Source organism: Mesoplodon bidens, assembly GCF_964165515.1.
Source record: "Mesoplodon bidens genome assembly, chromosome: 14".
Taxonomy (NCBI): Eukaryota; Metazoa; Chordata; class Mammalia; order Artiodactyla; family Ziphiidae; genus Mesoplodon; species Mesoplodon bidens.
Window position 1 is genome coordinate 28,808,321 of NC_138170.1, and position 25,004 is coordinate 28,833,324.

The following is a 25,004-nucleotide window of genomic DNA, read 5'->3' on the forward strand; positions in this document are numbered from 1 at the left end:
TTATAGTTGAAAACTTCCCTGATATAGGAAAGGAAATAGTTAATCAAGTCCAGGAGGCACAGAGAGTCCCATATAGAATAAATCCAATGAGAAATACGCCAAGACACATATTAATCAAACTGTCTAAAATTAAACACAAAGAAATCATATTAAAAGCAGCAAGGGAAAAGCAACAAATAACACACAAGGGAATCCCCATCAGGTTAACAGCTGATCTCTCAGCAGAAACTCTACAAGCCAGAAGGGAGTGGCAGGACATAATTAAAGTGATGAAGGAGAAAAACCTGCAACCAAGATTACTCTACCCAGCAAGGATCTCATTCAGATTTGATGGAGAAATTAAAACCTTTACAGACAAGCAAAAGCTGAGAGAGTTCAGCACCACCAAACCAGCTTTACAACAAATGCTAAAGGAACTTCTCTAGGCAAGAAACACAACAGAAGGAAAATACCTACAATAACGAACCCAAAACAATTAAGGAAATGGGAATAGGAACATACATATCGATAATTACCTTAAATGTAAATGGGCTAAATGCTCCCACCAAAAGACACAGATTGGCTGAATGGATACAAAAACAAGACCCATATATATGCTGTCTACAAGAGACCCACTTCAGACCTAGAGACACATACAGATTGAAAGTAAGGGGATGGAAAAAGATATTCCATGCAAATGGAAATCAAAAGAAAGCTGGAGTAGCAATTCTTATATCAGACAAAATAGACTTTAAAATAAAGACTATTAGAAGAGACAAAGAAGGACACTACATAATGATCAAGGGATCGATCCAAGAAGAAGATATAACAATTGTAAATATTTATGCACCCAACATAGGAGCACCTCAATACATAAGGCAAATACTAACAGCCATAAAAGGGGAAATCGACAGTAACACACTCATAGTGGGGGACTTTAACACCCCACTTTCACCAATGGACAGATCATCCAAAATGAAAATAAATAAGGAAACACAAGCTTTAAATGATACATTAAACAAGATGGACTTAATTGATATTTATAGGACATTCCATCCAAAAACAACAGAATACACATTTTTCTCAAGTGCTCATGGAACATTCTCCAGGATAGATCATATCTTGGGTCACAAATCAAGCCTTGGTAAATTTAAGAAAATTGAAATTGTATCAAGTATCTTTTCCGACCACAATGCTATGAGACTAGACGTCAATTACAGGAAAAGATCTGTAAAAAATACAAACACATGGAGGCTAAACAATACACTACTCAATAACGAAGTGATCACTGAAGAAATCAAAGAGGAAATAAAAAAATACCTAGAAACAAATGACAATGGAAACACGACGACCCAAAACCTATGGGACGCAGCAAAAGCAGTTCTAAGGGGGAAGTTTATAGCAATACAATCCCACCTTAAGAAACAGGAAACATCTCGAGTAAACAACCTGACCCTGCACCTAAAGCAATTAGAGAAAGAAGAACAAAAGACCTCCAAAGTTAGCAGAAGGAAAGAAATCATCAAGATCAGATCAGAAATAAATGAAAAAGAAATGAAGGAAATGATAGCAAAGATCAATAAAATTAAAAGCTGGTTCTTTGAGAAGATAAACAAAATTGATAAACCATTAGCCAGACTCATCAAGAAAAAAAGGGAGAAGACTCAAATCAATAGAATTAGAAATGAAAAAGGAGAAGTAACAACTGACACTGCAGAAATACAAAAGATCATGAGAGATTACTACAAGCAACTCTATGCCAATAAAATGGACAACCTGGAAGAAATGGACAAATTCTTAGAAATGCACAACCTGCCAAGACTGAATCAGGAAGAAATAGAAAATATGAACAGACCAATAACAAGCACTGAAATTGAAACTGTGATTAAAAATCTTCCAACAAACAAAAGCCCAGGACCAGATGGCTTCACAGGCGAATTCTATCAAACATTTAGAGAAGAGCTAACACCTATCCTTCTCAAACTCTTCCAAAATATAGCAGAGGGAGGAGCACTCCCAAACTCATTCTACGAGGCTACCATCACCTTGTCACCAAAACCAGGCAAGGATGTCACAAAGAAAGAAAACTACAGGCCAATACCACTGATGAACATAGATGCAAAAATCCTCAACAAAATACTAGCAAACAGAATCCAACAGCACATTAAAAGGATCATACACCATGATCAAGTGGGGTTTATTCCAGGAATGCAAGGATTCTTCAATATATGCAAATCACAGAACTAGAACAAAAAATTTCAAAATTTGTTTGGAAAAACAGAGGACCCCGAATAGCCAAAGCAATCTTGAGAACGAAAAACGGAGCTGGAGGAATCAGGCTCCCTGACTTCAGACTATACTACAAAGCTACAGTAATCAAGACAGTGTGGTACTGGCACAAAAACAGAAAGATAGATCAATGGAACAGGATAGAAAGCCCAGAGATAAACCCACACGCATATGGTCAACTTATCTTTGATAAAGGAGGCAGGAATGTACAGTGGAGAAAGGACAGTCTCTTCAATAAGTGGTGCTGGTAAAACTGGACAGGGAAATGTAAAAGTATGAGATTAGATCATTCCCTAACACCATACACAAAAATAAGCTCAAAATGGATTAAAGACCTAAATGTAAGGCCAGAAACTATCAAACTCTTAGAGGAAAACATAGGCAGAACACTCTATGACATAAATCACAGCAAGATCCTTCTGGACCCACCCCCTAGAGAAATGGAAATAAAAACAAAGATAAACAAATGGGACCTAATGAAACTTCAAATCTTTTGCACAGCAAAGGAAACCATAAACAAGACCAAAAGACAACCCTCAGAATGGGAGAAAATATTTGCAAATGAAGCAACTGACAAAGGATTAATCTCCAAAATTTATAAGCAGCCCATGCAGCTCAATAGCAAAAAAACAAACAACCCAATCCAAAAATGGGCAGAAGACCTAAATAGACATTTCTCCAAAGAAGATATACAGACTGCCAACAAACACATGAAAGAATGCTCAACATCATTAATCATTAGAGAAATGCAAATCAAAACTACAATGAGATATCATCTCACACCAGTCAGAATGGCCATCATCAAGAAATCTAGAAACAATAAATGCTGGAGAGGGTGTGGAGAAAAGGGAACACTCTTGCACTGCTGGTGGGAATGTGAATTGGTACAGCCACTATGGAGAACAGTATGGAGGTTCCTTAAAAAACTAAAAATAGAACTACCATATGACCCAGCAATCCCACTACTAGGCATATACCCTGAGAAAACCATAATTCAAAAAGAGACATGTACCAAAATGTTCATTGCAGCTCTATTCACAATAGCCTGGAGCTGGAAACAACCTAAGTGTCCATCGTCGGATGAATGGATAAAGAAGATGTGCCACATATATACAATGGAATATTACTCAGCCATAAAAAGAAACGAAACTGAGCTATTTGTAATGAGGTGGATAGACCTAGTGTCTGTCATACAGAGTGAAGTAAGTCAGAAAGAGAAAGACAAATACCGTATGCTAACACATATATATGGAATTTAAGAAAAAAAAATGTCATGAAGAACCTAGGGGTAAAACAGGAGTAAAGACACAGACCTACTTGAGAATGGACTTGAGGATATGGGGAGGGGGAAGGGTAAGCTGTGACAAAGCGAGAGAGGGGCATGGACATATATACAGTACCAAACGTAAGACAGATAGATAGTGGGAAGCAGCCACATAGCACAGGGAGATCAGTTCGGTGCTTTGTGACCGCCTGGAGGGGTGGGAGGGAGGGAGATGCAAGAGGGAAGGGATGTGGGAACAGATGTATATGTATGACTGATTCACTTTGTTATAAAGCAGAAACTAATAAAGAAAATGTAAAAAAAAAAAAAACTGAAAAAAAAAATAAATTACCAGAAGAGAGTCTATATATTAAAAATAATTCAAAAGACCTACCAAGCCAGCAACAATGTATGGATCTTATTTTGATCTTGATGCAAACATAGTAAAAGAAAACAAAAATCATTTATGAGAGAGTAGAAAATCTGAATTGGATTTTTATTTTTTATTTATTTTGGCTGCACTGGGTCTTCATTCCTGTGTGCGGGCTTTCTCTAGTTGTGGTGTGACGAGCAGGGGCTACTCTTTGTTGCGGTGCACGGGCTTCTCATTGTGGTGGCTTCTCTTGTTGCAGAGCACGGGCTCTAGGTGCGCAGGCATCAGTAGTTGTGGCACACGGGCTCAGCAGTTGTGGCTTGTGGGCTCTAGAGTGCAGGCTCAGTAGTTGTAGCGCATGGGCTTAGTTGCTCCACAGCATGTGGGATCTTCCTAGACCACTGCTTGAACCCGTGTACCCTGCATTGGCAGGCGGATTCTTAACAACTGCACCACCAGGAAAATCCCTGGATTTTTATTTAAATAAGGAATATTTTTAATGATATTACTGGTTATTTTAAGAATCCTTATCTTTTAGAAATACATAATGAAACATTTATGGGTAAAATGACATGCTGAGATTTACTTTAAAATAATATGAGGAGTGATGGGCCTTCCCTGCTGGCACAGTGGTTGAGAGTCCGCCTGCCGATGAAGGGGACACGGGTTCGTGCCCTGGTCTGGGAAGATCCCACATGCCGCAGAGCGGCTGGGCCCATGAGCCATGGCCACTGAGCCTGCGCATCCGGAGCCTGTGCTCCGCAAAGGGAGAGGCCACAACAGTGAGAGGCCCGCGTACCACACACACACAAAAAAATAATAATAATAATAAAAGTGAAAAAAGTAAACATATAAATTAATAATTACTCAAACTAGATAATTTATATAAATTATCCTATTCTTTTTCAAATGCTTCATATTTTCTACAAACAATAAAATATTAAAATAAAAATTTAAAGTTTTAAAATCTCTCAACACATTTTTTTTTCTTTTTAAAGAATTCAGAAGGAGCAGTTTTAGAGAGGCATACTTCCACAGCATTCTATGCCAGAAAGGGTAAAAGAATCTAAATACCTTTATGGAGGTGTTGAACACAACCTTTTCTTGCTTTGGTGTCTAGATAATGATAAAAGTATGCTGAAATGATAAAAGTAAGCTGTGATTCAATTATATACCCAAACCAACTAGTAAGCAGAAACTGTTATGTAAATGACATTCCATATTTGTAGTGTGAATAAAGGGAGGGAGGTATTTCAAGGTTTTCTGGAAAAGTCTAGAACACTTCTAAGATTATATGCAAAAAAGGTATGTTTATTAAAAAAAACAAAACAGGGCTTCCCTGGTGGCGCAGTGGTTGAGAGTCCGCCTGCCGATGCAGGGGACACAGGTTCGTGCCCCGGTCCAGGAAGATCCCACATGCCGCAGAGCGGCTGGGCTCGTGAGCCACAGCCGCTGAGCCTGCGCATCCAGAGCCTGTGCTCTGCAACGGGAGAGGCCACAACAGTGAGAGACCCGCATACCGCCAAAAAAAAATAAATAAATAAAAATAATAATAATAAAACAAAACAAAACAAACCTAAAAATCTTTTGTATTTGGAGTCCTAAGATAAAAATTCCCAGTCTTAAGTGCAAGCAGCAGCAGAGAGGAACATTATTTACTACGTATAGTGAACCACCAACATCTGTCACTAGGATAAAACACACAAATCACCTCTACTATACTTTTATGCTTTAGCAGTTCCTTTTATTTTAATTTAGAATCCCAATGTCCAGATAACTAATTTGAAGGAAACAAGAGTTTCACATTTAAATTCTTAAGATTAGGGAGTTCCCAGGTGGTCTAGTGGTTAGGATTCGGTGCTTTCACTGCCGTGGTTTGGGTTCAATCCCTGGTTGGGGAACTGAGATCCCACAAGCCACACGGTGTGGCCAAAAAGAAAAAAATAAATAAAAATAAATTCTTAAGATTAAATACCAAGGTTGATCCAGGCAAGATTAAAGAAGTTCCTAATTTCTCTGGTTTTAAAAGCTTCAGAAGCAGCCCCAGGAAAAGATTCTTTAAGAGTCTTATTTACTCTACTGGTGTTTTGTTTTTTTTGGGAGGGGGCGGGCTGCACTGCACAGCTTGCAGGATCTCAGTTCCCAGATGAGGGACTGAACCCAGGCCTTGGCAGTGAAAGAGCCAAATCCTAACCACCAGACCATCATGGAACTCCCCTACTTTGCCACCTCAACTTGCCAGCACCTTATACTCCAACCTTTTAATAGCTCTTCTCCCTCTTAGTACCTCATTCACCTATATGGTTTTAATTACAACAGACTCTTGGCATTCACAAGCCATCCCTCTCCCCACCCTGTTCCTTACTCTGTGGCGCGTAGTATTTTATCATTTTGCTCAGGCTGTGGCTAAGTGTGAACTGAGTGTGCAGTGAGTTTAGTGAGCAACAACAAAAAGATGTTGTGTTCTTCACTCCACTCTTGCTGACTGTGAGCTAACTCTTGTGCTGTGATGGGAGTAAGAGATCTAAAAAAGTAGTTGTTTTTTGTTTCCCTCCATTCACCCTCTATTGTTAATTGGTGCATTCTAATCTAAAGAGATAAAGAATCAGATACTAAAAATTCTCAGTCAGTAGGCTTATGTCTGAAGCATGGCCTCATCTAAAACTTTACAGTACAGGGCTATGTCCAGCACCTAACAATCCAGTGAATTATTTTTTTGTACCTTTACAACTCCCCACAAACATATTAAATAATAATTCAAGTGGTTTAAAAAGCAATTCTTGTGGTCTACAGAAAGTAAAGGCTACTTTGTCTTTGTAGTTTCAAGTTAATATTAAATGACTTGCTAGGAGCTACCTTAAATGGGTCCTGGCAAAAATAGCAGATGTTACCAGACGCAGAAAAAATATCTTTCTAACCCATTAAAAAAGTCAAGCAAGGTTTTACTCAAACCTACCTGAGCCAAACATGCTGTACTTGAATTTTATCCAGAAAAATTGAGAGTTTTAAGAAATCTTTGACCTGTACCAGTTGAAGCAAAGCCAAACACTGTCATGCCTATGACTTCCAGTAACACAAGAAGAATCCCCAAACTTCCCAAGTCTCAGTGGTTGTAGAGAAGCCTGTCCGCAGAGGCCAGCAAGTCTTTAATAAATCAGCCACAAACACATGGTATTTTAAATATACAGTAGGAACATTTATTTTAACACTTCTAAAAGATATTTCTCCATGCCTGATGATTTGATATAAAAATCAAACCCATCATACTTTCCCCTTCAGTCTCTCTACATCAAGGGCAATCAGAACTTTGTACAACATGAATATTTGCTTCTGAAACAAAAATTACAAATTAAGTGATAACAAAAATACACAAATCAACTGGACCCTAAACGAATTTCTAATGACTATTTTTCCCTTTCCCCCAATCACCTAGAGCTTCTTTCTTCAGCCTCATTCTGCTCCTTTTCCTTTCTTTGCTTGGCCATGAACTTCTGTTAAAAGCAATTCATAATATATTTATTAGATGTTGCTTTGCTGTGTTACAAATGTATCTAATATATTTCATTGTATTTACAATTTAAAGAGCTTGATCCTACAGAATAAAGATTAGAAACACAGTGCCTTACATTAACATTCCTTCCTTCCATTTGTGAATCATCTGATATTTATGATATACTTATGCACTATCTTGATGCTTGGGGACTCAGTGGTCAACAAGATAGATAAGGCCCCTTACCTAATGGGGCTGACATTCTAGTGGGGGAAGAGAAACAATAAAAGAATAAACAAGATAATTTAGGGGGTGGTGGTAAGTATTATAAAGGAAAGAAAGACCGTAAAGCAAATGAGATTGACTGCTTTTTGGGGTGGGAGGAGCGTTCTACTTTAGCTAGGTCTTTCTTTGTCAAAGGCCTTTCAGGGAAGCTGTTATTTGAGTCGAGACCTAAAAGATGAGGAAGAACCAGCTATACAAGGGGGGTTGGGAGAGGGCAAAGGAACAGCAATATAAAGGTGCAAAGGCAGCAAAGGGGCCTTTCATGTATGAACAAAAAGAGAGCCAAAAAAGCTGAAACACAGTGAGCAATAACAGTGAGGTCAGAGAAGCAGGAAAAAAAAATGAGATCATGTAGGGCCTTACAGACCCACAATAAGTTTGGATATTATTCCAAGTGTAATATGAAACCAGTGGAAGATTTCAAGTGGAAAAGTGACATGTTAAGAGCACAGGTAGCACAGCACGATGTTTCAGGGCATAAGCTTAGAATAAAACAAAGGTAGGTTCAAGTCCTAAATCTGCCACTAACTAGCTATATGTGCTCTTGGGGATTAGGTACTCTTTCATCCTGTTTCCTCATCTTCAAAATTGCAACTGATAGCATCTACCTCATAAAACTGATTGGGGGATTGAATAAGCTTCCAGCAAATAACAGCTCAATGAATGTTAGATGAGTGTCTGTGCCACGAATTCAATACAGAGGATATACAAAGCGACTCTCAAATATTCAGGAGGAATCAGAACCACTGTTTCAACTATGGCTAATGATGATTCTCTAGAGTTCTAATCTAAATGTGTCCCAAAGACATGTACAACTAAAAAAAGGGGTGGTAGTAGTGAGGAAATGGATTAAATAAAGTTAAGTGGATTCTATGGCTAGACAAGCCTGAAACTTTAACATGTTATGTGTCCATGACTCTGCAAGAGGGCATCAGAATATACAGTTTCCCACACTTTAATGGAGTGTCACATGGGACTAGTGATATGCAAAATCTACTCTGGCAAACGCTGCCAGAGGAAAAGGAATAAAAACTAGGAGTAACTGGCGAGATACAGTGAAGGACATGAATAGTACTTTGAACTTGAGAGGAATAAACTTAAGAGGAATAAACAAACCTTAAAAAGTTCTTCCAAAAGGAAAGAATGTACATTTTGTGTGGACACTTTTTGATGAGTTAAAAATAAAAAATATCTACCTCTGTATTTTGCTTATGACGTGTACTCCTGCAGTGATTTGTCATTGCTTTTTCACCTGAGTAGAAGAGGGAACAAATTGGACAGAAGAATCCAGCCTTCGGTACAAGAAAGTCTAAATCTACAGGACAGGAAGAGAGAGGGGGAAGAGGAAGGAAAAAAATTAACGATAATTTCTCTAGAGCTGTGTTAACTTATCTAAACATGATAAACATACTAAGCACAGTATACACTTACGTACAAACATAACACACACTGTTATATATCTAGGGATTAAGAGCAATTAAGCCTGTAATCACAAAACAGAAGTCTTTATTTTTAAACAAATTCTGTAATATTCCAGAGCCTCCAGGAATGGCAGGGAATTCCTTCAGAATAGCAGTTCACTGGAAAAGAATCTGGTAGTCTTTGAAATAAACCTCTTAGGAATCCACTGTTAAAATAAAACAGGGAGAAGAGGCAAAATGATAGTCAACTGTCTGCTTGAGGAATACAATGGGTAAACAAATAAGGTGCCCCTTTGCTCATCTGAGCTGGCCATGAACAAAGTTTGCTAGCTAAGCTTTTCCAGCATGTCGTACTCAACTGGAATTTCTGCCTGGGCAAGTATAACTCAGTTCTTACCAGAGCAACAAAGAGAGTACATATCCCAGACTTCAAGAGTGCAATAAAAATATCTTTGCCAGATAAAAACACAGCTTAATAAACTGTTCTCAGAAATGCCAGTGTGCAAAGCTTGCTGATTTCCACTCTAATCATCTAAGCAAGGTCATCGCATTGCTTATCTAAACAACAGAACACTTATTATGGTTCTGAATTTTTATTTCACATGGATAAGGAAAAAATGTCATTTTTACTTTACCTTCAGGGAGATCAGGTGCCACTGATTTCCCCAAAGAAAAGTCCTCAATCTTCTGGCGTTTTCGTTCTGGTTCTGAATCCATTAATCCAGATTCTTCATCAACTAAAGTCATTAAATTTTTCAAGGAAAAAAAAAGTTATTCAAAATAGATTTATAGATTTTATACTAAGTGATGTTATCTGAAGCTAACATCAGATAACTTCTGCCTTCAAAGATTAATCTATGAAAAAAAAGATTAATCTGTGGATCATCTCTCTAAGTAAACCATTCTTGGTTAATCCCACCCGACTATTCTTCCAAGAGTCTTTATATAAGGAATAAATGGGTAAATCTGTTCAACCTTATTAAATAGATTCAAGGATATGAGACTAAAGCTTAGCAGCATATTTTATTTTCACATTGTTCAGGAAAAAATTTAAAAGGTAATGCAAGAAGTTCAAGTTCTATATTACTGGCACGAGTTAACGTGTGTATGCAAAAGTGCTGGGGTGGGAGAAGGGTGCGGATTGAGGGGAAAAGGACACGAGCAGAGAATAATTCTGCTGTCCTGTATTGAAACCCTTCCAACCAAGAAAAACACAGCCTAAACTGATGGACTAAGACCCTTGTTACACTGAATCACAAGTGAAACTATAAACATTCAAACCCAGCAAAGTGAATTAACATGTAAGAAGCACTCAATGTTATCAGCAAAATGCCTAACAGGATCTTGGGGGAAGACAAAAACAAAAACTGGTTCCAAGCAATTCTGGTTACCCTCAGTAGCTGAAATACCTAACTGTTGTAAAGCACTGGACAAATCTCTCTCACATATATATCATTCATTTAGCTTTTATCTCATGTGAGACAGGCAGGTCAAATCATTATTATCCCTATTTCTTCACAGATGGAGAAAGCAAAACCAAAAGAGGTAAGAAACTGATTATGTCCAAGGATACACAGCCAGTAAGTGACAGAGACTTGTGACTTCAAGTTCAGTGCTCTCCCCATGTAACTGGGCTACTCTTTCCCAAATCTGAGGGGATGGTTAGAAACTATGAAATCGTTATTTACTGTTCTCTTACTCCTTGCATTTTACCAGTCATCAAGTCCCAAAGAGTCGATTAAAAAGGCTGTCTCGCTTTTCTTGACTTGATGCTTAAAACAGCCTCCAGTGTCTTGCTACAACCCTCAACAGAGTAATACTTTCTCAAACACATTTGCTGCCAGCACTCCAAAGGCACCTTTATCTAATAATAACAACAATAATAATACATATTATATATAATTACATAATCATTTAAGAGATTAAAACAAATATTTTAAGTTTAAAATTATTTAAAAAATGATTTTCTTAAGCTAGGTTCTTTCATCAAATATATTGTCTATTAATGAAAATAAATGGTTACAAAAGCAGTAAAGAAATGATTCTTTTTCTATTCTTCTGTTGAGATGAGGCAGTTCTAAGCAAGCTGGTAGCTGAAGTTGCCCTATCACAACAGAAATCCTGAGGGGGGAAAGCCCTCATGAAATTATGCTAGAAGCATTTGTCAGTTAGTGAAACCACTGACTATGGCTTGGTATCAAGGAGAGGTTAATGCAGAAGAATAAACAAAGGAGGAGCACCCACTTAGCCAAGGGAGAGATCATCAAGGAAGAGGACATAACCAACAGTAACAAATGATGCAGAGAAGTCAAATAAGACTGAATTAAGAAGAAAAAAACTTAATCTAGTATGACAACAAGCAGAAGGGTTTTAGGTTTTTATTACACCTGGTTAGGAAATGGGAAAGGAAGGAGGCCCAAATAAATTGTGGAGCAGCACTGAGGACCCAGCTGAGAGCTAGGTCAATGAGATTCGACTGAATCACAGTTGGTAGTTTTTCCTTAGAGAACATAGGATACAAAAGCAGGAGGGCAATGAGGGTGCCGTTTTCAAAGAGAATGGTACAAGGGATTTAGGATTTTGCTATGAATATGTGGACACAATGACAAATACTTGTTAACTGGAGTATTCTAGACACTGTTCCCTATTTGTCTCAACATAAATTGTATTAATGTTATTAAGACATCTTATTTAATTCACTGGCTGCCTGCTTGGCAGCACCCACAAAGCAAGGGACCTGGTACACAAATAAAAGCTAGTTAATAAATAATTTTTACTCGATGCTGCAACATGGTCAGAATAACCTTTCGTGGATCATTTCCACGAAAATTTTCCCATTCTATTATAATAGGACCACATATTATTCTCTATTATCCCATTCCATTATGTTCCATTATCTCTATAATTGCAAAGATAAAAATCTTTATCCAGATCTAATCCTTAATGGGCTGCCTTCCCTCACTCCCTCAACTCCCATCCCTGCTCTGTTACAGACTCTTTTTCTACTTTTCTTCTTAGACAGTAGATCTTTGGAACTTTAACCACCTCCTCATATTGTGTTACTCTCTCCCCCACTTCTATCAATCCTGCTTTACCTTCACTAATTTGGAAGGCCTCTTCATCTTTTGCTGGTTCTGCCGTAACAGCTTTTTCTGATGGTGGCGTTTTCCCAATTCTAACTCTCTTGGCTGGCACTTTAGCTTTAAAGAGAAAGTCTAATTTATTGCTACAGTAACAGTGTTTAAATTGCTTTTAACTCTGAATAACAACTTTAACCTTTTTTGCAAACAAGACAGATATTACTCAAATTTGGGAAGGAAACCTATTTCTAATATAAAATAGGAGAACTCTGTTTTTAAAAATTCAGCACTAGTCTAAGCATTCTCCTTTTATTTTCCCATTTATCCTGATCAAAACTCCACCTTCCCACCTCTGCTTTTCTCAAGGAGCCTACACACATTTTTCTATTTTGTTCAAGACTGTGGGACCTTGCTAGTATTTTTTATTCTTAGTTTGGTTAAATCTTTCCAGATTTTTGTATTTGAAATTATTTTGATCTCCCTAAAGTACTGAAAGTGAGCTGACCTATTATTCTATACCATCAAAATATTACTTAAAAGTGAAATGGTACCTTCACAAATTTTCCCAAACCCTAAGTCTAAGCAAAAACTAGGAGGCAGGCTGGTATAAACAGCCTTCTACTTATCAAAAGCTGTATTTTCTCAATAATGCAAATATATCATTTTCATTCCAATTCTAATCTGGGTATTCTAGTTTGCTTTCTGGTTTTGTTATCTTTTCTTGAGATATAGTAACTTGGGGTAGGGTCTGAACTAAGAGAAATTTGAGAAACTTGAACATATTTCTTTGGAAAATATCACTTGGCCCTAACTATCTGTTGGCTTATGTCAATACACGGTGAAATTATTGGCATTGTTGTAACATATATTTTAAAAAATTTTAAATGTAGTCCCCTCGTAAAACAAAAGCTACCACTTCTGAGTATCTACCTGCTAAGTGTCTTTCAATCATGGTTTTCAGATCTTCTTCCATAACATTCTCATTTTCTGGACCCACTTGGGACAAAGCTTCAAGTTTTGTCTTCTTTGTGTCCACAGCTCTCTTTTTTCTATCCCCTCTTTTATCGGTGGGATGGTCATGTTTGCTTTGTGTTAATTCAACTTTTAAATCATTGTCTCCATCTTCCTCCTCTCCAACTTCATCAACAGTAACAAAATTAAGCTCTTCTTTAAGGTTGTTAAAATCTGCCAGAGAGTCTTCATCCTCTTCAGTTACTTCATCTAATGTCACTAAATGCAGATCACTGCTGTCATCCTGTATTTCATCTACAGTAACTAAAGCAGAAGGGTCTTCGGGCATGTGAGAAGAAATGAACCCAATGGAATCCCTTCCAGTATTTTCCTCATCTCCTTTAGTATTTAAAGCAGCAAACCTTATGTCTGCCGACTCATTTAAAGGTAGCTCTTCTACTTCTCCAATTTCATCCACAGTTACCAAGCGCTCCTGTTTGAGAAGATCTTGTTCTTCAGCCACGGACAGTACAGTAACATCTTTAGGTTCACTGTGGGAAATGCAATCATCTTGATCGATTAACTCATCTAATGTAAGAAGTGAATTTGAATTTTTTACCATTTCTTCCATATTTATTTCTTCTTCATCAATTACTTCATCCACAGTGACTAGAGCTTGTGCTATATGTGCAGCTGCATCTTCTTCTTCCCCAATCTCATCCAATGTTACAAAAGATAATTCTCCCTCAACAACACGAGGAGCAGAGATTTTCCCCTTCTTCTTCTTCAAGTTAAGTTCAGAGGAAGGGGTATTTTTGAGAGCTTCTTTCCTTTTTCCCTTCAGTGGATTCTGCTTGGCTTGAAAAGGATTCACTTCTTCTATAACTTCATCCACAGTAACAAATTCATCCAAATTAAATGTAAATAAGGGTTCCTGTTGGAAAGGTGAAAAAACTCACAGAATTGTGAACAACTACTGATAACTGGCTAGGTTCCATACAGTCTCAATAAATGTGCATGACATATCTATCATTTGTGAGAATTTCAGTATAGAGATGTTTCCTAAAGCTGAAATTAGTTATTTTTCAAAGCCCCACAAACAAATCCAAAGAGTAAACAATGCCAATGGTAAAATCCTAACAATATCAATCTAATTCCACCTTTACTTAATTTCAGTAAGATTACAATTATTTCCTAAATGATGTGCGAATTGGAAATATGATGTACAAAAATACTACATTAAGAGCATTTGTCAAACAATTAATATAATATAAAGAATTTACCATTCCATATGTTAAATGATATCTAGCAAGTGTTTTGGAGACTTCAAGGACTACTAAAAACACCTCAAATGCAACTAGAAAGTTAATAGCTAACTAGATTGTTCCATCAATCAATTGTATATACATATTTTAAGCTATGTAATACTAAGATACAGGCACACTTTGCTTTATTGCACTTTGCTTTATTGTACTTTGCAGATACTACTTTTTACAAATTGAAGATTTGTGGAAACCCTGTGATAAACAAGTCTATTGGCTCCATTTTTCCAACAGCACTTGCTAACTTCATGTCTCTGTGTCACATTTCAGCAATTCTCACAATATGCAAACTTCTTCATTAGTATTATATTTGTTATGGTGATCTCTGGTCAGTGACCTTTGATGTTACTACTGCATTAAGATTACGATTCACTGAAGACTCAGATGACGGTTAGCATTTTTTAGCAATAAGGTACTTAATTAAGGTATGCACATTTTTTTAAAGACACAGTGCTACTGTACACTTAATAGAGTACAGTATAGTATAAACACAACTTTTACATGTACGGGGAAACCAAAAAATATGTGTGACTCACTTTTATGAGATATTTACTTTACTATTCTGGTCTGGAGGTATGCCTATATAAGATTTATATTTTGAGAAAGTTATATGGAAAATTTATTACTAAGACTTAATGACAAATGTAACTGCACTTGAAAAAAAATAGTATTTGTAATTTGAAAAATGGTGCTAATTACTAAAGAAAATAAATTCCTGGCAGGCCTCCTACACATTTAGTACACTATCAATGGTCAATTACTAGTAAATATAATAATGGCATTACAATACATACCCAGTAAAGTTAGGGCAGGAGGGGGAATCTGTAAGCAACTGTACTATCAATTTATTAAGCCATGGAAGAACCATAATCCTTACTTCTGCTTCTTAAACTACTAACATTTCTCCTTGCCCTAATAAAACAGACCCAAATTTATGCTCTACCAGGGGAAAAAAGTAAAATAACTGAAATAATATTCTATGAATAACAGAAATCTAAAATACCAAACAGCCAAATATAAATTGTAACATGTTTATTTGGCAGTAGAAGTCAGTACCAAGAAAGTAAATCTTAAAGCCCGTCTAGTTAGGTTAAATTGAGCCATACCAAAAGGAAAACAAAAGGGAGAGGACTCCAGTCAAATGTCAACCTCCTTTACATAGATGATTTTATTCTGTGTTACAACCCATTCCTACTGATGTGAGACTGGACGTGTCTTCCTACTCTAATCCCCTTTCCATCCCTGTGTAACTTTTTGTCCCACACCAAGAACAAACTATTTAGCCTAGCTCAAGGTCAGAAACCAAACTGGTGGTGGGGTCAAAAATATACTCTCTCATTCCTGTCCCTTGCTCTATATCAAACTAATTATTACAGGAGAGACACAAGTTACAAGGTGGACGAACTCTTTTATGGAATGATGGAACAGATGGGTCTGTGTTAGTAGATTGTTTCTTACCTCTTTGGGTTTGGAACTTCTACCAGTGGTGCTTTTAGAAGTCTTAGTGTTTTGCCCAGTCAAAGTCTGAAATATTAAATAAGAAATACAGAAAAACAGAATTTACAACTAGGTTATTAATGCTCTTTAAAACACAAAAAGAATTCAAAAAGCAAGTATTACCCAAACACATTCAATTATATAAATATTTAACAGGTATACCAAGCTAGGTCAACAATCATTTAACAGTATAGGCATCATCTCCATAAGCTGCAGTTAAATTCAGTTTTACTGTCTAAGTTGGGCCATCAGTAAGCTGATAAAGGGAGCTTCCATTTAGAAGAGAAAACGGTTTCCCATTTCAGGAGCAGAGTGCTAAATCACCTCAGGAGATTCAATGCAGATTTTTTTTTAATGCAAGTTTTATTTCCGACCACACTTTATCCAAATAATGCTTTCACATCTATTAATAAATTACAGACTTGAGCTTATTATTCTAAGTGTCTACTGGCTTAAATCAATGGAGTCATTTAAGAAAGGGAAAAGGGAGCTTGGGGGTGAAGGGAGTGAGGAGATGAAAGCATAAAACAAGATTACATCTCCTACTCCTTAGCTACAACAGAGAGCTGATCACTTCAAAGATTCTCTGAACATTCTTCCTACCCTCCTCACCTTATTGTTGCTGTCATCCCGTTTCATGACGGAAGGTTTAGCCTCTGTTTCCTGAGACTGTTTTGTAATATCCCTGTAATCCAGTTTAGAATCTTTGCCTTGCAGGGCTGAGATCCTTCCACTGCCTCCTCTGGTAACACTGCTCTGAGTGGGCTTCAATTTACTGCTGTTTTCAGCCAAGCCTGATCTGGCACTTGGAGGTTTAAGGAGACCCAATTCCTTGGCTGAAAGTTTCTTTTCAGCATTTATTTGATCTCTGAGTACAGATTTTAGAAAACTTTTCTGGTTTTCAGATTTTGAAGCTGTAGCTTTTGCCTTTAGAGAAGAGACCATACCAGCCTTGATGCTTGATTTACTACTAGATGCATTTGATGCAGGCAGCATACTAATTTTACTAGTCTCATCAGACTTATTGGCCTGAACCACTCCTTTATTTGGGCATGCCTTGGTCACTGAGTTTTCTGCAGGCTTTTCTTTCACTGCAGCCACAATCTTTTCCAACTTCTCTGCAACCATCTTATCATCATTCTTTTCAGCCTTCTCTATTCGTATTTGCAGATCCATTCTGGTTTCCTTGGTATTTAATTCATTCTCCTCCTTTTCATCCATATTACTTTTTGCAGAAATTCCCTTTGTGCTCACTGCCTGCTCATCCCCAGTGGAAATTCCAGGTACTAAGGCCACAACACAAGTAGATGGTACTATTTCTGAAACAGTTTCATGTTTGTCTACTTCAGCTACAGCTTCTATCATAGACTGTGTAATCGTAGAAAAGAAATCTTCTGCTTCAGATGGAGAGTCTTCTAGAATTCCTTTGATGTTCCTTTCTTCTATAAATGCACTATCAGATGATGATAATTCTGTTTCAGGGTTAATAATTTCTGCCTCTTCCTTCTCAAAGTCACTGGTATACACCTGCTGATTTAAAACAGACTGCTCTCCATTTTCAGTGAATAAGTCAATACTGGCTGGAGTGGATGCTACAAGAGGAATTTCCACTTTGACCTCCTCTCCTTGAGTTTCAACTTCAAATGTTTCAATGGCAAAGTCAGAGACACATAGTGCTTTTTCTGGTTCTTCCTCACAAGGCTCTTCCTGTTGTATAAAAGTTTCTATTTGAATGCTGGGAATAGATTCTTCTTCAACTTCACTAGGTTTAACAGAGGGACTATCAGCTGCTCTTTGCATCTCACTTTCAACAACTGGACGGTTTTTCAAGTCAGGGCTAAAAGTATTTAAAAACAAAAAGAACACAAACAAAAACACAAACAAAAATCAAACTACGATGAGAATTCAATCATCATAAATAATCCTGTTGATGCTAATTGTTAAGACTTCCTGATACAAGAGCAATAAGCATTGGGAAATCCAGCCAATCAGCATTATAATGGTTAAGAAGTTTTGATGTAAATATACAAATAACATAAAATTTTAAAAAGATCCTCCATTGCACTAAAGATTTCTTTTTAGTTCAAAGGAAATTATGGCAATATTATGACCACTGATACGATCATTTTACTCCTATGAGTAATAACCATATCTTTTTCCTTCTGTGTCAAGTTTGCCTCTGAGACCAGAAGGCTGAATGTGAATTTGAGACATCTCAAATTATTATTAGGTCCTATCTCCCCAACAGTGGTAACTGAAATAATAAAATATGTTTATGGTTCGTGAAACTAATGATCCATGCTTCAAAATTTACAATTTTATAAGTGAGCCTTACCTAAAAGGAACAGAAACAGAAACTGATAGGCCACACTTATCTTAACCACGTCACCTCTTTCTTTTGGATGTGTAACAGATTTGTTTTCAATTTCCCAAGAACTGTATTTATTAGTAATACTTAAAAGAAAACTTTCTTTGGAAATATCTTTTAAATACTCTGTTGGAGATTTAAAGTTAGAGGCAAAGCTGATACAATCACCTTAACATAAACATGTATTCTTATTATAAAGTATGTGCCTTTGGCTATATCACAAGAAGAAATTTGTTAAAAGAAATCCTTCCAGTTACAGAGACTAATTTAAGATTCTAATACATAGCTTAAAATTTTAAGTAAAATTATTTAGAAGAAATGGAGGAAATACATGGCAAATATATGCAACTGATCTAATTCATCAAGGTCCTCCCAAATCCAACATAAAAATAAAAGTGGGCGATACAACTATTTTCACTGAGACAGAGACAGAATTGTTTTAATTTTTATATTAATGCTCCATAGATAAGAGATTATCCTGAATAGTAATAAGGAAAATCTTAGCTTCTGAAGACAACATCCAGCACGCCGTCAACACAATAACGTTTAACAAATACATCTGCTTAATTACATGAGAAGGTACAGGTTGGAAAAAGACTCCAGAAAGTGATCCTGCCATCTCAATATCTCAGTGTTGACTTTCTCCTCCTACTCTTCAAGGAAGGAGGGGATGAGACATCCCTTTTGATACGCTTCTCAAAGGGTGGCTATATACTCTTTAGTTACTGCAAGATGGTGTCCGTGTCCTGAGACATTAATAATATTTCAGAAGTTTGGGAGAAGTAAGTGCTGCCACATCAGGGTCTAATCATATGAGCCAATAAACTATTCCTCGCTCCTCCAATGATGGTCAGTTTAAACTTTCAGAGGAGGAAACTTTTCTAAGAGATCAGAGAAACACCTCTTAAAGAAAAGCCATTAAGGCAAAGAGTTTGAGGAATTTATTTAAGTTAAAAAGTCAGTAACCATAGACCTTTATCAAATAATATTCTATTCAACTGTATAAGCTATCCTTTGTATGCTGAAAGGGTTTAAAGGTTTGTACTTGAAATGGTTCACATCCCTTATATTAAAAAATACCAATGGCTGATTTTTGGTGTTCCAAATTCTTAGGAAAAGTAAAAAAAAAAAAAAAAAAACTTGCTGCCAAGCACAAGTATAACCAAGAAAAAGTTGTGATATTCAGTTAAAGCAGTTATGTAAATATTATTTCTCAAGAAATAAGCTTTCATTTTTAAGTTACAAGACTCATTTCCAATAATGAACATTAAATTCAAACTCCTGCCTCATTACAGAACTGCATATTAACCCTAAAGGCTTCACAAACTAGAGCTATACAAAAACACCAATTTACTGGGCTTTAGAAGGAGAACAATGGAGATTTTGATTTCTGGCTCTAGGATATAGCAAGTCCTCCCCCTTCACCACATTTAAAGTTTGTCAGTAAATTTAAAAAGCTGTTATCTTTTATACAAAATGAATCACTATGCAGTTTCACACTTGAAACAGACAGCATGAACCTACTCAGGAAAATGGCTTAATTCCATATTTGGTCTTGTGTGCCAGTCTTTTAAAATTATAGTGCTTTCTTCATAGGATTTATTTTCCAAAAATTAGTATCTAGTTTTCTGGCTGATATGGTAAAAACCTTCAGTGTTCATCAAGTTAGCTTGGAAAGTCAGTTTGAAATATCAAATAAATGAAATTATTAACACCAGAGTATAAAAAACAGTCTTTTAAAAGAACAAAGAAAACAAAATCATATTCTGGAAACTGGACCAAAAAAGGATTCCAGGAAGGCTGGGTTCAGGATAGGGGTATCTAATTTCCCACTCCCCTGTCCTACCGCATCCCTCCATAAAACCAGGGTTTCAAAATCTTCAGAGAAGGTATACAATAAAAGCTGGCCATGAGAACAAAGGTTAACACACCATACACTTTCTGAGAAACTTTAGACCGAGACATAACACTGAAGATCAGTATTTATTTCAGAGGGCCACTGAGTACTGCCCAACATTATTAATGAACTGGTGAACATTTCCTCTTGCACCCTTATTTGGAGCCTTAATCATATGATAAATAAATAATGTTCACATGGGGATTGGTTAAAACAGGGAAAATGTAGAATTTTATTAAATTATTAATATATCCATGTGAGATTTCTTTTAAAAAGGAAACAAATACTTTACATTAACTATAAACAAGAGGATCATATTAACGAATTAGCATCCACAAGTGCTTAAAAAAAATTACAAGGACCAGTATTTTCTCAGGATCAGCTTACTCCAATAATGAAATGTGAAGAATTCAGCCACATCCCATGTCTTTTTTCTCTAATGTCATACAAGTCAGAAAAAAATAACTGCAAAGTGGGAATTAAGAAATTATTAGTGCTAGAACTTTAAAAATTAGTAAGATTAGACAACTATTTGTAAATTCATTAAGACATATCTGATTTTAAAAGATAAGTGAAAACAATGAAAGAGAAAATGACCAAATGCATACAATAACTATTCTTTTGGACGTGAAAGAAACTGTCAAATGAAATATATAAAATGGATTTTTGGAAGAGCCTACTTACTTACCAGCCAGAGTTACTACAGCCAAACTGCAGGTCTATCTATACTACTACATGCAACATTGTTACTTATTCAGCCCTTTGCGGGCTTTTGTAGCAAACACTGCTTGCTGTTGGTTATTACTTCTTAGGCATGTAAATATAATTGGTATGCTGATGTGCAACTTAAAAAAGTCTGTGTGGATACGTATAGCCAACCTATTGCTTAAAGTTGCCAATACATTTTAATGTACTCATAATCATCTTATCATTTAAAAGTCTCATTTTATAAAAATTAATTACTGAGAAGAAAAATCTATAAGACATCCTGTTTTTCAGGCATCTTATAATTAGGCAGTGTATCAAATAAAATAAACTTTCCATATTTAAACACTCAAACTCCTCTTTCAAACTGATAAGCTCTTACTACACTGACTAAGAAATAAGGGTAAATCACTTAGTATGAAAGAGAGAAAGAATTCTCTATCAGTGATTCCCAATGAAGAGCAGTAAATTCATTGGTGGGACAAGGGTGTGATGAGTGTGGTATTCATCAGGATGAGGAAGTCACTACGAAGAGGATATACTATATGTGGTCAAAAAAAGTTGTGAGTTTCCAGTTTGTATAGACTCTGAAGAACAACCTTTCAACCTCTGAAAATATAAAGCAGCGTACAGAGTATTTTGTTTTATACCAAAATACACACTAAATATTATCTTTCTGGTTTTAAAAACTCAATGAAAATTTAAAAGAATTATACAAACTTAAAATTTACTATTGTGCCTAACTATTTTGGAATAGAAAAATCTAACAAGAATATAATACTGATGACAGAGTTGAGCTGTTCAAGAGTCTTAGCAAAACATTTCATAAAGAAGGCAAATTTATATATTTAATTCAAACTGTGTGTACACATTCACTTCTCCTAAAAAAAAAAATCAGTAAATATCTGAAAGAGACCAAAAATAGTAACAAAAAAAGCCCCTAGGTCAAACAGAGCTCTCCAAAAACCCCAAAACAAAAAACACCCTCATAACACTCATAAAAGATACAAACTTTTTGTTACTAGTGAACAATTACCATAAAATACAGAAATAATATTCAGTAATTAACTACGTACTATAAAAACTGTTAGCAAACTTAAAGCAACATACCTTTTTTTCCCTAGTTCTGGGTTTTTCTCAGCTTCAGCCTGTAATATAATTCCACATTTTATTAGGGGCTATTCTACTGGATTTAAAATATTTAACTCATCAATGCAGTGTTTTCAGTTCTTAAAATCTAAGCTAAAAAAAAAACCCCATACCTTAAAAATATATCAAAACAGATAGTTTTCAGTGTCCACATAACCATCAGGTTCTAGAACTTTTTCCCCATTTTCAGATAAAGATCTCTAAATAAGATTATACAGAATAAATGACACACAGAAATTAATGAGAAAAATAAGTGTCCATAATGTTTATAATAAATAAGAAAATTTTAACTTTAAAAGCCTGGAAATACCACCTTTTACTAAGAATAAAAACAATCAACCTGAAATATCAACATATTTTTGTGCAATTATTATTTTAAAAGACTTCTATTTATGAGAGACTAGTTGACTTAGAAAGCTTTCTACTCAAAACACATAGAAGTGCTGGACAAAATTTAACAATAATCCTTTTAAACATGTATCTGAACCACCAAGAAAGCAATGTCCTGGGGCCCAAAATGAAAGGAGGAATTAAAATTCAGTGCTTATGTACCAAGCACTGATCCAGGCACTTAGGATACATCACTGAACAAAACAGCAAAAATATCTGCCCTTTAGAACTTACATATACTAGCTGAAGGCTTTTTCTGTGGGGAATTGTGTGCTGAGTTGAGAATTATCTTTCTCTAGATTTTCTCAGATTAAAAGCCGAGAATTATATTGTATAGAAACTGAATAATATTTCTAAAGAGGTTCCCGGTGTGGGTGTTGGAGTCCCAGAGTAAAGGCCTTCTTTACTAGGGTATCTGGTAAGGTATCCAGTCTACATTGTAATGGTATATAAAGAAAATTAAAGATGGCAGTTGATAAGTCCCATCCACAGTGCTTACAAGCCGTCTTCTCATTCATGGGAGAAACTTGTTAGAGGAAACGGAAACCAAAACCAAAACCAAAACCAAAACCAACCTATATGATAGTAGAGAAAATCTATACCAGATACCTGTATTAGCTAACTTGCTTCGTTATTCATAAATTAATAGAAAAGAAAAACAAATGCACAAGAGAGAACAAATTAAGCATACAAAACTGACTGAAGATATTTCAGAGAACTGCTTTAAAAACAACTCTAAAGAATACTCTCTAAAAAATTTTTCTAAAAAAAAATTCAATAGGATATAGCATCCATAATATCAGTACAGGTGCTACTTCCAGAAAGACAGAACATTAAAATTTGAAGAGAAGAAATATTCGAAGACATAAGAGGGAAATTTTCCTCAGGTGAAGGAACACACTAATTTTTAGATTTCATAAATTCAATGAACGATCTAAGCAGGATATAGAAAATAAGTCCCAAACCAAGTAAAAATCTTGCTCACTGCACTAGCCATACTGATCCTCCTTGGAATTCCTGATTCACCAAATATGTCCCTTAAGGCCTAGGCTCTTGTTCTCTCTAAAAACCCTCTTCTCTTTGATATGTCAGTAGAGTTCGCTCTCTTACTTCTTTCTTTCAGGTCTCTCAAATAACTCTTTCTCAGAAGGGCCTGACCACTCTAAAATACACATATCCCCCTGCACACCCCACCATCCAGCACACTCTATCATTTTTTCTTGATTTTTCTCCACGGCACTTCATAGCACTTTTTACCACCTCACACTATGTGTATATATACGTGTGTGTGTGTGTGTGTGTGTATATATATAAAATAAGCTCCTTGAAGACTGAGCCATTATCTCCCCTGTTTACCAATGTATTCCAAAGTCTAAAACAGTGCTGGCATAGAGAAGGAAATAGATAACTATTTGCTAAATGAATTAGGAATAAATGCTAAAAAGTTTCAAAGAGGAAAAAAAATTACATAGAGGTAGGATTGGAATCAGCCTTCTCCTTAACAACACTGGTTAAGAAAAACAAAACAATAAAAGCAAGAACAATCTGAGCACAGAATTCTCCACCTGGACACACCATCAATGAAACATGTAAGAGAAAAATAAAGTCATTTCCAAATATGCAGGGATTTAGAAAGTTTACTGGCCATACATACTTTCTGGGAAAATTAATTGACAATATAGTCTGGCAAACAGAAAGTAATCCAAGAGAGTAGGAGATACAGAGTCCAAGAAATAACAGAAATAATTCAGAAGAGCAATAAAAAGAAAATCAAAGGTATATAGATGCTTTACAAAGCAAATGGCCATAAATTTAGAACAGGGTGTCAGAAGGATAGCTCTAAGAAGAGAACATATTCTATTCAACAAATAGTAACTGAGTTATGTGACCCGAGTAACATGAAGACAGTCTTCTTTTTTCCTTTCAACAACAAAAAACAACCCCTAAACTGTACAGGAAAGCCATAACCCAAATACTGAACAAAAACACATCATCATTTTGAGAAAAGACTGGGAGTATAAGAGAGTCACTTCCAAGTGTGCAAATTACACGTATTTCTTTCTTTATAGAACTACTCTCATTACTAAATTCTGCAGTAAATATTTCATAATCAAGATATCAAAAATGCAGGTACTGGGTTTCAGTACTTAGAATTAAGCCTTCATACTCTGTATGCAAGGTAACTATAGTTATAGAATTAAAGGTTGTAACGGATTACATGTGGAAGTAACATTACAGGTAACAAAAATGGGGGGAGAATATTGAACACAGGGTAACATAGGATACTAATTAACTCATTATAAACATGGTAAATTAAAAACTGTTATTAAAAAAATCTGGGGGCGGGATTTATTTCCACCTCATAGTCTAGCTTAGGTTTTCATTACCTCTCATATAGACTATTACAACACCTTGAAATTAGTCCACCTGATCCAATTTATGATTTGTTAAATGGATATAATGGACACTATGTGACATGCTCAAGATTACAAGGCTAGCTTATCAGTGGTTGAGCTAATAAGTCTTTTACAGTAAGTTAAATGT

At 36.0% G+C, this 25,004-nt stretch overlaps 1 protein-coding gene across 4 annotated transcripts in view; it reads right to left on the minus strand.

The window, feature by feature from the left end:
- Positions 1-7,077: 7,077 nt before the first annotated feature.
- Positions 7,078-25,004, minus strand: part of ZNF638 (zinc finger protein 638) — a 69,455-nt gene continuing 51,528 nt past the window's right edge. For 3 of the 4 annotated variants that reach the window (XM_081254480.1, XM_081254478.1, XM_081254479.1), the window contains 8 exons: positions 22,032-22,069; positions 16,564-17,788; positions 15,913-15,978; positions 13,112-14,066; positions 12,197-12,301; positions 9,737-9,838; positions 8,877-8,995; positions 7,078-7,396 (listed from right to left, as the gene is read on the minus strand). In XM_081254480.1, the coding sequence (XP_081110606.1) occupies positions 7,331-7,396; positions 8,877-8,995; positions 9,737-9,838; positions 12,197-12,301; positions 13,112-14,066; positions 15,913-15,978; positions 16,564-17,788; positions 22,032-22,069 (2,676 nt within the window). In that variant the 3' untranslated portion in view covers positions 7,078-7,330. The remainder of the gene's footprint in view (positions 7,397-8,876; positions 8,996-9,736; positions 9,839-12,196; positions 12,302-13,111; positions 14,067-15,912; positions 15,979-16,563; positions 17,789-22,031; positions 22,070-25,004) is intronic. The other variant, XM_081254481.1, reaches the window with a different exon arrangement.